Source organism: Panthera onca, chromosome A2, assembly GCF_046562875.1.
Source record: "Panthera onca isolate mPanOnc1 chromosome A2, mPanOnc1 haplotype 2, whole genome shotgun sequence".
Taxonomy (NCBI): Eukaryota; Metazoa; Chordata; class Mammalia; order Carnivora; family Felidae; genus Panthera; species Panthera onca.
In genome coordinates, this window is record NC_138340.1 from 77,692,030 (window position 1) to 77,705,754 (window position 13,725).

At 39.7% G+C, this 13,725-nt stretch overlaps 1 protein-coding gene across 1 annotated transcript in view; it reads right to left on the minus strand.

Annotated features, from left to right (window-relative positions):
- PRKAR2B (protein kinase cAMP-dependent type II regulatory subunit beta) overlaps positions 1-13,537 on the minus strand; it is a 100,022-nt gene extending 86,485 nt beyond the window's left edge. The window contains exon 1 of the mRNA XM_060633777.3: positions 13,118-13,537. Within this exon, the coding sequence (XP_060489760.1) occupies positions 13,118-13,424 (307 nt within the window). The 5' untranslated portion in view covers positions 13,425-13,537. The remainder of the gene's footprint in view (positions 1-13,117) is intronic.
- Between the last annotated feature and the right edge of the window lie 188 nt (positions 13,538-13,725).

Genomic DNA, 13,725 nt, shown 5'->3' on the forward strand with positions numbered 1-13,725 from the left:
ATTTCTAAGCTATGAATAAATGCCTATGTAGTAACAGTGCAAAAACATGCATAGAAAATATAAATGCTAAATTTATCACAGTGGTGGAGATCTATGGGGATCTATAGTTAAGAAAACGGGATAAGAAAGGAGTACACAAGGGACTTCTATCACATGTGTTTTCTTAAAAGAAAAAGCCTCAGGAAAAAAAAAAGCCTCACGTGTATAATTGTTAAAATTTATTGAAGCTAGAAGATGACTTAGGTGAGTGTTCCCTACTTAGTCTCTGTTCTTTTCGGTACATTGGAAATCTCTCACAATTTGAAAAAAGGAAAAAATGTTCGCTCTACTTAATTTTGGCAGAAAAAAATCTCTCAAATATGTTCTGACATTATCAGAGCAACCAGATTAGTTCATGTTCTATTTTTTTAACGTTATTATCTCTGACTTACAAAAACTGTATATATATTTAAGGTGTACAACTTGATGTTTTGATGTATGTATACATTGTGAAAAGATCACCACAATCAAGCTAAATAACTTCTCAATCACCTCTACGTATTTACCACCGTGTGTGTCAAAATTTAACCTAATATCTATACTCTCAGCAAACTTCAAGCATACAATACGGTACAGTATTTATCATCACTGCTGCACAGCTGATCTCCAGAACTCATTCATCTTTCATTAACTGAAACTTCATACCCTTTTAATGCTAAACATTCTCTTAAAATATTTTACATAAAATCCCCTTTTTACAAATGAGTTTTTGTTAGAATTCAAACACTGAAATGCCTTTGGGATTCTTTTTAAGGGATTACAAGGAAATTATTTTAAGGACTTATTATGAATCAAAAGTCCTAATATTGCCTTATCGATAAACTGTCATTAGTGACAGTCTAATAGGAAATCAAAGACCTGTGAACAATGCCACGTATCCAAAAAGACGGTCTTTTTTTTTCTCCTAAAAATATATTAAGCTAGCAATGTGCAATGGAGCAAGTATAGAATTATGGGTTTTCAGAATAAAACCGCATTTTAATGGAAAACTTAGGAAGGCAGAAATTTGTCCCACCGTGAGCTTACTTTCATAAATATTATGACATGAGGAAATGGCAACAAGCTGTCAATGTAATATAACTATTTTTTCCCAATTAATTTATATTTTAGGCACATATTCATATTTTTACTACAGGCATCTGCCTCATTTAAATCAAGTGATATTTTCAATACTTTTACCTACATTTTCCTAAGATGTTTTAAAATGACTTGTGAAAACTTAAATGAAACTATAAACTTGGGAGAATTTTACACAAATTTATTTATTCTACCAGTTAAACACGGGTTCTCAAAGGAGGAGATGGTGTGAAAATAAAACAAAGCTTTATGCCATTGCTTTTTTTTACTTTTTTTTTTTTTTTTTTTAGATTGGACTATTTACCTTACATGTCAAATAGAATTAAAGTGCTTGAGATTTAAAGGAGCATGGGGTTTTTAAAGTCTGAAACACTTCACTAAACGATCTAAAGCCTTTACTTTTATATTTTTCACTAATAACTTTTTTCTAAAAGTACTATTACTATACTGCTTTGAAAGCGATCTTTAGTTTCTCACATTTCCAATCAAACTTCATTTTTAAAACTGTCCTGTTCTCACTGACTTCTAAATGTCGCCTGTTCTGTCACTCTCCCTCCAACAAACGTGCATGTAATACTTTACTGTATGCCAAACACTGTTAACTCATTTGGTTCTTACAACAACCCTCTCTGGTGAGTACTATCGTTATTCCCATTCCATAGATGAGAAAACTGAGTCACAGATGGCAAAGGAACTTGCTCAAGGTGCCAAAAGTTATTAATGGCAGAGCCAGCCATCTGGATTCAAATCCAAACTCCATGACAAAGTAAGTCATGTTTTTTGTTTAATTTCCATTGTTTCTGATTTTTCATGTCACTAAGTTTTCAGCAACTAAAAGCAATCTGTTTTCCATAAACTACTGGATTTAAGAAATGTGAGAGGTGCCTGGGTGGCTCAGTTGGTTAAGCATCTGACAGCTCAGGCTCAAGCCATGATCTCACAGTTCGTGGGTTCGAGCCCTGCTTGAGTCGGGCTCTGTGCTGACAGCTCAGAGCCTGGAGCCTGCTTCTGATTCTGTGTCTCCCTCTCTCTCTGCCCCTCCTCCACTGGTGCTCGGTCTCTGTGTTTCTCTTTCAAAAATAAACATTAAAAAAAAAGAAAAGAAATGTGAGGCAAAGCAAAGGGGGCTCTCCTGACCATGTTTATTACATTAGTGGAGGGGGAAAAGTGACAAGGTAGTGCAGGCAATAACTGAGGCAGAAAATAAACATTTTAAGACAAAATTATTTGGAGGCGCCTAAAGAACAAGTAAGTGGAGGTGGCTGGTAAGCAGGCTGGCAGACACGTCAATCTGAATCTCAAAGAAAGGGAATGGGTGTGCTGGTGCCTGAGGAAAAGCTGGAGGGCAAAGGAGCTTTGGGGGTAGGCAAGATTCAGGCTTGAAGGAGGAATGATGAGGAAGGGGGGAGAGATAAGAAAAGGACAAAGCAGGTTCAGGGCCACAGACTAGTTTCGGATTTGGCATGGAGCTCCTGTAAGCAGAAGCAGTGACACAGAAGTCTGGGTGGGTCAGAATGTGTCCTCAATTAGAAAGCTATTAGAAATCATGGGGCGCCTGGGTGGCGCAGTCGGTTAAGCGTCCGACTTCAGCCAGGTCACGATCTCGCGGTCCGTGAGTTCGAGCCCCGCGTCAGGCTCTGGGCTGATGGCTCGGAGCCTGGAGCCTGTTTCCGATTCTGTGTCTCCCTCTCTCTCTGCCCCTCCCCCGTTCATGCTCTGTCTCTCTCTGTCCCAAAAATAAATACAAAACGTTGAAAAAAAAAAAAAAAAAAAAAAAAAGAAAGCTATTAGAAATCCCTACCGGCAAGAAAAGCCTGTATGCCTGTGCTCTCTGCATTTTGCAGAGTGACCAAATATCAGCCTGAAAGAATATGGCCTCATCTTTAAATGAAGTATAAACCTTCATAGCGGAAGACAGGCTATGAAATGAAAACATTTTAAAGTGCATTAACGTAAAGGATTATTAGGAGACTATCTTAGGGGTGTCTGAGTGGTTTAGTCTGTTAAGCCTCCAACTCTTAGTTTTGGCTCAGGTCATGATCTCACAGTTACTGAGTTTGAGCCTTACATTGGGCCTGCTTGAGTTGGGAGCCTCTTTCCCTCTCTCTCTGCCCTCCCCCCTCCCCCAAATAAACTTTAAAAAAAAATAAAGAAGGCTATTTAAAAAAATATTTTTTTAATGTTTATTTACTTTTGAGAGAGAGAGAGAGCGAGTGGGGGAGGTGCAGAGAGAAGGAGACAAAGAATCCGAAACAGGCTCCAGGCTCTAAGCTGTCAGCACAGAGTCGGACACGGGGCTCGAACTCACGGACCGCAAGATCATGACCTGAGCTAAAGTCGGACGCTTAACCAACCAACAGAGCCACCCAGGTGCTCCAAAAGAAGACGATTTTAAATGTCTACATGCCTTAAGAAAGTTTCAATCACATAAGAAGTACACATTTATGGACATTTACTATTCAAGTGAGGTTAATTTAAGATACACTGGAGCACCTACTATGGGCAGGAAAGCTTTGGGGAGAGAGAGCATATTTCTACATATTCCCGCCTGCCTGTGGCAAGGGCAGCTCACAACTGCAAAGCTTACTGAGGTGCAAGGCATATTCATCTGCCATTCCGATAGCATTAATGTCAACCAGAGAATCTTGCACTTGCAAAGATTATTTGTGGGGTGAAATGTAAGTTAACCTCTGGAGAAAGGGTGGGATTTGGCAGAAAGTTAAGGAAAGAGGACTGGGCACTAAGAACCAAGAAAATAACTCATAGAATACTTGGCTATATCAGTTTTGTGCTGTATCGTATGCCTCTAAAGGTTGTGGTGGTGTTTTTCTTTTCTTTATTTATTTTGGGAGTGGAGGTGCAAGTGAGCGAGGGGCAGAGAGAAAGAGAATCTCACAAGGGGCAGAGAGAGAGAGAGAGAGAGAGAGAGAGAGAGAGAGAGAAGCGGGCTTCACCTGAAGCAGGGCTCACGTTTTTGTTTTTTTTTTTTTTCTTTTTATCTGAAGCGGGGCTTGAACTCCTAAACCATGAGATCATGACCTGAGCCAAAGTCAGATGCTTAATGACAGACAGCCACCTAGGCACCCTGGTGTTTTGCTTTTAAAGGCTGTGCTTTATTTACTACTTACTGGATAGAAACAAAAGAATTTCCTTTCTTTCATGTCTTTTTACAGTTAAAATTTATTTAATAGGTAATATAAGTATATCATAAACATTTTTTCAGTTACAAAAAAGGAGATATTGAAAAGTCTCTCTCCTGACCAACTGTCATCTCCAGAGATTTCCCTCCTGAGATACTCTTTGAAACTGCATTTCTTTAAACTGTTTAAACTTTGATTTTCTTTTAGTTCTGACACGTCCATGATTTAGTGATGCTGAACTAAAGACCTATAATAGAATGCTTCTCTTTGTCACATCCCCAAAATTTGCACAAAGAATGCAAGTACTCTACAATCTATGTTGGACTTCAAGAGGCAGACAGGACTACAAGTTAGAAAAAAAAAAAAAGCCTGGATCTTATTTCCTTCCCATAAGATAGGATTTTCTTCGCTATTTTACCACACTTCCGTTGAGTCAAACAATTAACTTATCTAATGAATGTCTATTAAAATACACACACACAAACACACACACACACACAAGCCCCTACTACCTACAGGTCCTTTATAATGTAGGAGCTTAAATCAGGAAAGCAAAGTTGATCACAGCCACCTTATACATTAACAGACTATATCAAGTTAAGTTTTGGTCTCCAAAATAGTTCACGCACACCAAGATGAACATAAGGCAATCCTTCAGCTTAAAGAAAAAAAATTAGGACTTGTTTACAATTACTTTTTACTTCTCCCTTTCAAAGTTTATATCGTAGGGTGATTTGTCATGTATAAAATAAGTTAATATGTTGGTATCTGCATAGCATTTATAAAGGCATATGTTGGGAGTTCATACTCAAATACATTCTCCTAGTGATGGTATATAATAAAGAAGTTTAAAGAATTAGGGGGCGCCTGGGTGGCTTAGCCGGTTGGGTGTCCAACTTGGGCTCAGGTCATGATCTCACGGTTCTTGGGTTGGAGACCCACAATTGGGCTCTGTGCTGACAGCTCGAAGCCTGGAGCCTGCTTCAGATCCTGTGTCCCCTCTCTCTCTGCTCCTCCCCTGCTTGCACTCTGTCTCTTGCTCTCTCAAAAATGAATAAAAAACATTAATAAAAAAATAAATAAAAAGTTTCGAGAATTAAATAGCTCAGTATATTAGGTGTTCATTTCTAAAAGTAAATATTTTGTCAAGTTTGTAAAAGTATATGAAGTGCTAATTTTAATGGGATACACAGAGAAAACAACTGTAAAAGGGACAGATCAACACTTGGCCAGACTATATATTTCTAGAGTTAAAAGTAGATAGCTTATTTTTTGGTATGTGGTTCTTTTCAACCATATTCCTGCTATCAGAGTTATTGAAAATTAGGTGTACCATGGTTAAGGAGATGGGCTCTGAACTCACAATGTCAAGTTCAAATCCTGACTCCATCACTTACTTTGGAGAGGCCTAAATGGCACATGGATAAATGGTCTTGCTGTCTGGCACTTCAGCAACCAAAAATGTTAACAATTATAATTAAATAAAAAGAGCATCATTTAACAAACATTAGCTTTAGTAACTGAAATGAAACAGCTGAGTCACTTTTTAATTCAGCATAACTTTTTGGAAAGATGTTTTTTGGTCTCAACTGAAATGTATCTAAACAAATGGAAGCTTTTGCCTTCTTTTTTATCAAAAAACAAAAACAAAAACAAAAACAAAAAACCTCAATATCACTCCCATGAGCTATTTTGTCTTGGAACAGCTAATATAAGTTAAACAATGTCAGTCCCTAGCCAAACAGATATGGGAATAACTGTATACAGTATATCTTCTTGGCTTCATTTTTATGTGGAACATGTGTTTATATTTTGACCTTTTGTCTTTTTTTTTTTTAATGCAGAACCATTTTTAAACATCAGCAACTGGAATGATTTTTTTTAAGTTTCCAAACATATTAAGTTACACATGGCAATGCCTATTGCTGAAACATTTATAAATGTTACACCAACTGTGTTTACAGTTCCGATTTTTTTTAGATTGTTTTGTTTTCATATAAGCCATGACCTGAAAAATTTAGCTCAAATTCTTTCCACAAAATAATTACATAATGGAACAGTCTGAGTCATTTTGAATTTCCGAAACACAAAACTTGCTCCCATAAGATAAAGACAGTGGTGAGTATCATAGTGGGGTTTTTATGACTAACTCTACCATAACTAAAAGGTATTGATAAGACTGGAAGGACTATAAGAACATGGTGATTAGAACTCATCCAACTGAGAAAAATCACTGCACTCTTTTTTATTTCCCATTGCCTATCCTTAAGCAATTGACATAAAAATAAAGTCTAAAAGTAATTTCGCTGTAGTGAAAAAAAAAATCAAAGAACAAAAAATTTGGTAATTCTGAAGACAAAAGTACAAAAATACTTCTCTTTAGCCTTGCCTCTTAAACCTTATCTATCACCTTGATGGAAGAAACAATTTATAACATGTAAGTTAATATAAATAGCACATAAAATATAAGGAATAGTTCTATGAAAAAGAAGACCAAAATCAACCAAACTGGGGTTAAGGAAATTATTACGCTGTCAGTGCAGAGCCTGACGCGGGGCTCAAACTCCTGAACTGTGACTTGATGACCTGAGCCAAAGTAGGATGCTTAACTGACTGAGCCACCCATGAGCCCCCACAAAAGGATTGTTTCTTCAGAAGTCCAGAGATGGTCAACTTAAGAGAATAATCATTTCTTTTTTAAGACAAAAAAAAAAAAAAAAAAAAAGGAAGGAGTTGGCACTCAATCGATATTTCTACAGTGAGTAAATCAGAGAATGAGTACAGCATCCTACCTTCCAATTTGCATACGTTCCTTCTCCTAACAGGTCACCCCAGGTCCCAGCCCCTTTCTGGTATCAAATGACTGTGGACACCACTCAGGCTCTGTGGTCAGTCACTCAATCTCCTTCACTGAACCCCAACCTCTCTACCAAAGGCCTTCTCTAACTGCTAGTACTCCCATTACATGACTTTCTAAATGGATCACAAAGAAGCCTCCCACTGAGGAATTCAAAGGTCTCTTGTCAGTATTTACACAGTTGAAAAAGAAACACATTTGGTTTTCTTGAGGCAGCCAGGAACAAAATCTTGACAGGTGGAAATTTACTGGAACCCACAGGGCTGGGATTTACAACTATATTTCAAGGGATTCGGAACTATATTTCAATAATAATAACCATTAAATATTTACTCCATCCTACCAAGACACAGCACATCCCTATGTGCAACCTCAAATGGAAAGCTTAGAACTCTCTTATGTTAAATAATGGTTGACCAGTTGGATTTTTAAGACATGGAGACAAATTAAAGTATTCTTCAATTTTTGTTCCGGTGTTTTCCTTTTGTGCTCTCTTCAGACAAAGTACAAATTAGTCAAAGAACCTTACACAAATCCCAACTGATTTTACTCTGCTCTTTCTCCCTCCCACCCTCCCTTTTCCCTGAGCCTAAAGTAACAGATGGGTAAGAGTTTGAGAAAAGACACTATTTCAAGTACTTTGATTTCCCAATTTCAATCCCCAAAGCATTCACTTATTACTACTATTAAAATGAATAATGTTTTACCTGTTCTACTCTAAAAATCACCATCTAAACTCAAAATATTTTTTAATTTTAAATCTTCTCTATTATTGTTTTCTGCTCATAACTAAAATAATAGCATAAATATTTTAGCCATTGTCATGAATGATGTAATTTCCATTTCAGGAGGATTTAAAGCTACCATATAAATTTAAAACTTACCATGTAAATTTCTAATAGCCAAAGGCAATAAAGTCTCATTAATTTAAAAGTCTGGAGCTCTTAGCTACAAATTATGAGTTGAAAGGATGTGGGTTTTATTACTGCGCAACATAACTTCACATTAAATCCCAAGTGGAACTGCCACGTAAGCTCATTTCCTACTTCATTTCTCTAAAAAGCGTAAACACTAGATTCATTTCCACAAAATACAATGAAATTGCTATTCTGCAAGAAGTTTACACTCCTGTAAGATTTCATGTTAATGAGGTCATTTGTCTTACATGGAAAACAATGCTTGCTATGTGCACTGTCCTGAGGGACCTTATAAATATTAATCTATTTATCCTCTAACAACCTTATGAGGTGAGTACTACTACTGTGATTATATGTCAGTATGCTTAGCACAGGGCTTCAGATGTGAAAGAAAGTAAGTGTTGTCTGACTTTCATGAACATTTTCAAACGAATTAAATGTATTGAAGAGGTTGATGAAGAACTAACAATTGGCTGCTTTGTCTCATAATCATCTCTAGTGGCCACAGAGAGCAAGCTCTAAATAAGGACACACAGATAAAAGTGAGCCTAATACATCAGCCAAAGCAACAATTCATTAAACCTATGATTACTCTCTACATGTTCCCACTGTCAATTAGGCCAAGAAGTCAATAGGTGGAAGTGGTTTTTTTTACTCCCAGGATGAGCATGGTGAAGAAGACTTTCACAGAAGGTTCTTAGGAAGCCCATACATGTATGTATAAATTTGTTCTCTTAATCTCGTCCCACCACTCCGTGCTCCAATATTTTCTGTGATGTTAAGGATCTCTTATAAATTCCCCATATTCCCCTTAAATTGTAAAAAAAAAATCATAGGTAGATACGATTCTCCAATAAAGATTTGACATAGGCCAGAGTTAAGAGGATTAAGTCATAGTTTTTACATGGTGAATTTCTATTTATATATCTTGACATGCTTGCTTTATAAGATATTCTATATTTTTGGCTTGTGTACCCACTTTGAACTCTAGATTTTTCTTCTAAAATATGGAAAATTAGTCCTCTATATTTTGTATACAGTTTATTTTTTTTCCAGCTTGATCTTCATGTACCCATAAGTAATTTAATTTTCTTCTGACCACTTGTCAATTTATAGGGATAATTTGGAATTTTATTTACTTCATTTTATAATTTCAGCAACTTCACTGAAGAAATTATTGAGCAACATAAGACCTCACAGTGATGCCTACGTGAAACCATTGATTATCATAGATTCTACTCCAAGCTGGTACTGATCCAACTCTTTGGCCTACTGTAAACCCTTTTAATATATTCTAAGCCTGGGGATACTACCCTTTCAGAAGCAACATGTCATGCTTGAGGTGCTTTCTGCAGCATGGGGAAGAGGGAGGCAGTCTCCATCATAGCTTCTTTAAGGACTTAAGACTTCCCTGGAAGGGTTATTGCCATATGCCATTATCATTCTAACACCTGAAGGTTGCCCTTTTATCCAGAATTGAAAGCAAAATGAAAGTAACACAAGTAATAAAATTAAGAAAACAGGACGGGAATGGGAGAGCTACCAGCAGAGAAAGGGATCCTTCAGATCCCCAGGAAAGAAGACCACCTTCACCCATCTGACCATTTGGCCTACTGCTATCAACGGCCAGGCTACCAGACTCTGACTCACTTCTTTGTTTCAACCACCACACTGAGGTCAAAGTCATATGTTCGATCCCTACCTGAGTCAAATGGGAAGCCACCTCACTGTCAAAAATGTGCCCAACCTCTCATAAATATCATCACTTGTCCTAAAGGGATTCATTAGAGTCGGTATGAACCAATCCATGCAAATTCATCACCATTACTGGAAAAATAACCAGGAAAACCTGATCCATGAGTCAGTCCATTGTATAAATTTCATTTAGGAAGAACTCTCTGATGGTCTTGGGGCAGATAGATGTTGAGTAAGAAACCAGGCTCTGCCACTTAACTAGTTCCATGTGTAATCTTGGACACATTCATTTATCAGAGCCTTACAGATAAAACACATCAAGGGTCTCAAGTAGAATCTGACACAAAAGGGATGTTCACGTGATGTTGGCCCCAGATCCTCTTAACTTTTAACCTGGGAGTTAAGAGAAGGATGGAGCCAGGTCCACCAGTGTTTCAACCCTGGTTCTGCAACACATTAGCTGTGAAACACTGGGCAAGTGGCGGCCTCATCTTTCTCATAAAGCTGGGATAATGAATCAAAGTATTCAGATAATGCCTGGCACACAGCAAATGCCAATAAGCGGTAGCTACTTCTGTAAATGTTAGTAAGACAAAGACATTATTACCATCGCTATCTGTTGATCAGTGTTTCTCACAGTGTGGTCAGGAACTATGGATATAAGAATGACCCAGACGGTCTGTTTAAAAAAAAAAAAAAGATCCCAACCTATTCAAAAGCTCTCCTAGAGTAGTGCCAGGTAATATTCATTTCTGAATCAAACTTCCTTGAGATGTATACTAAAATTTAAGAATGAGCGACCCAGTTGGTCTTGTGCTGGGTCACAGTAAATTAAGACTCGCCAGCTAGTACTTATTCTTTACTATGCTAGGAGAATTGCCCGGTACCTGATGTTTTATATTTTGGAAATTCTTTGGAACTAAACATTAAACTGATAGGCTCACTCCTGTTGTTTTTTCTTCCCCCCAATGGTACTATTTTGACTTTTTCCCCCACTCCAGCCAGGGGAAGGCAAACTATGGCCTTGGTCTGTGGCCAATTTTCTACAACCCCAACAACCAGAGCCGATGTGTATTTAAAATGTTGTTGAAAGAAAGAAAGAGAGAAAGAAAGAAAGAAAGAAAGAAAGAAAGAAAGAAAGAAAACATATTCAATGGAGACATTGTGTTGCTCAGGGCATCTAAAATATTTACCGTTTAGCCCTTTACAAAAAGGTTTGTCAACCCCTGGTAGTCTACATATATTTTTTTTAACTGCAGATCTCATACAATTTACATGCTTTAAAAATAGTAATAATAAGGGAGAATTAATTAAAATAGAAGATATTCTAGTAGATATATTCTAGTGCACCTAATAGAGGCAAGTACCACTGCCAAAGTTTTTGTTATACACATATGCGTGTGTGTGTTTATCAGATAATGATCAAATTGAATTTGGCTGTAGTCAAAAAGTAATTTTAAAGTCCTTGAGGGCAGGGGTGGGAAATAAATAGTGCAATCGGTTAACGAGCATTCATTAAAACTCACACAGATTAATTTTTACAATAAAGGTGCCTTGGAGAACATAAAAAATCATATAAAATGATCCCTGCTGCTTAGAAGTTAATGGCTTATTCATTACAAAATGGTAATAAAATCAGTTTTGTGTACCATATACACTGTTATAAGGAGAAAATGGAATCATCAATGCAAAGTATTTCAAAAGTATCATACTAGAAAATATTTTAGTTATATTAATATATCATCTCAAACATATGCAGGTTTTTTTCTTACCACCTCCTTAATTCCTAGTTTCCTCCAATCTGGGAAATGAGTCTTTTTTTTTTTCCTTTGTGTGTGCATGTGTTATGTATGTGTGTTTGCATGCATGTGTCAGGAGAATAAAAGAAAATGCTTCTGCCCTTTCTGTGTCATCCATTATTGGCTTCTTCTCAATTTAAAATATGCTTTCTTTTACCTTTCTCTTGTTTCTAGCAAGAAAAGCACTTGATTAAATTCTTATGCAAAAAGAACAATAAAGACTATGATCATCTTATCCCTAGCCATACTACAAAGTCCAAAATTAAAATTGTTAAGGTAACAATTTTTCTTCTTGCCTTCATAGGACACAAATTTCCAGGGTATTTGTGATTGTTTCAGGCAAGCTAAATATACGTTAATTTTATAACACATTTGGACAAATTTGCAAAGGAAAGAAACACCTTCCTAGGAACATACTCCAGGAAATAACACATTAAAAGGTTTTCATTCTACAGAATACACTGCAGACACACAAACCACAAGCAGTGTAAATAAATACACACTGGTGCAATGCTGAAATGTATGTCTGTCTTACACCACAAAGAGAAAACACTTCCACACCACGGTATTTCAGCTTGGGATGCCATAAAGACGGGATTTAGGCCTGTGGTGTAAATACAGGAGGCTGTAAATGTGTGTGTGTGTGTGTGTGTCTGTGTGTGTTAGGAAAAGAGGGTTGTAAGCAGAAGGGGTGGGACTTGTCAGGAGCAGCTATTTGAGAAAATTCCTTTTTCTTTCCCATTCATTCTTTCCAGCTTGTGTCTGGCACAGTCCTTACAATTACTCACTGGCTTTTCATTCTAAAGACAACCAACAAGCTTTCAGAACTTCCTACAGTGTTTTTCACATACTTTGTTTTTTTAAAAGGCACCAAATCATTGAATATTTGTTTTAAATAAAAAGTAAACCATTAGCCCGGTTCCTCATTCCAAAGACCCCATGAGTTGCCGGCTAAACAGGATCCTTTGTTGTGTGTCCAAAAATAACACAACGCGGTATTGGTAAATTGGGAAACAACAGATCACTCCGTTTCCAAGAATGTCAAAGTTATTACCATAAATTTCGATCTGCCCCAGTGAGTCCAATTCCATGCTCCTTTCAGGGAACATGCGGTCCCAACGGCAGCAAAGCCAATCCAATTGAATACCCCTCGCCTTTTCTCTTTGGACACTCCATTAATAAATATAAGGGCTGCAAGAGGATGCCAAATGGGCCAGTTTCCTCTACGCACAATGGTATCCGTACAGCGAAATCTCTCCAACCACAGTGAAAGTTGTCTTTCAGATGCCCACCCCACACCGGCCGTCCAGTGCCAGAGACCCCAGGACGAGAGGGGGCAGCCGGGCAGAGAGCCGTCACCTTTCAGCTCCCCACCTCCCGAGGAGGGGACGAGGGGGAGGGCACGACACGAAAGCAGAGTAGGAAGGTGGGCGAGTGGGAGAGACAGAAATGGATGCTGAGGGGGTGGGCGAGATGGAAGGTAGGTTAGGTGGAGAACGCGGGGAGAGGCGGGTGGGCAGAGCTGCGGGATTCTAGAGCAGAGTCGGGGAACGGCGCGGGCTAGCGGGGGCGCGCAGGGGGTCGGGTCCTCACCGTTGAACGCCCCGGCGTCCGCGGCCTCCTCCTCCTCCTCCTCCCCGTTCTCGGAGTCGGTGTGCATGGGCTCCTCTGCGAAGTTGACCCCCTTGCTGGGGGTACCGCCCCCGGCGGCGGCGCCCGCGTCCCCCCAGGTCCTGCCCTCATGGCCGAAGCGCGCGGCGCCTTTGCGCTCGTTCTCCTGCTGCAGGCGCGTGAAGTGCTGCAGCGCGAACTCCAGCAGGTCCGCGGGCTGGTGCCTCAGCACCTCCACCGTGAAGCCTTGCAGCAGCTCCGTCAGTCCCGCGGGGATCTCGATGCTCATCCTGCCTGCCGGGCGGCGGGCGCCTGGGCGCCGCCCTCGCCGCCTCCCCGGACCAGCCTGCGGCCCCGCGGCCGCCGAGAGAGCGCGGACGGCACTAGCGGCGCTACCCGCTGCGAGCGCGGCGCTCTGGGCCCCGGCGGCCCGGCTGGCCCGGCCCGCGGCTCCCGGCGCGCGGTTGCTCCGTCCGGCGGCGGCGGCTGAGCGAGCGCGGCCCCGGGAGGGCTGGCAGCATCTCCGGCTCCTCCCGCTCCCGCCGCCGCTGCTCCTCTCCCCCCCGCCCGGGCCGCCCCGCCCCCGCCGC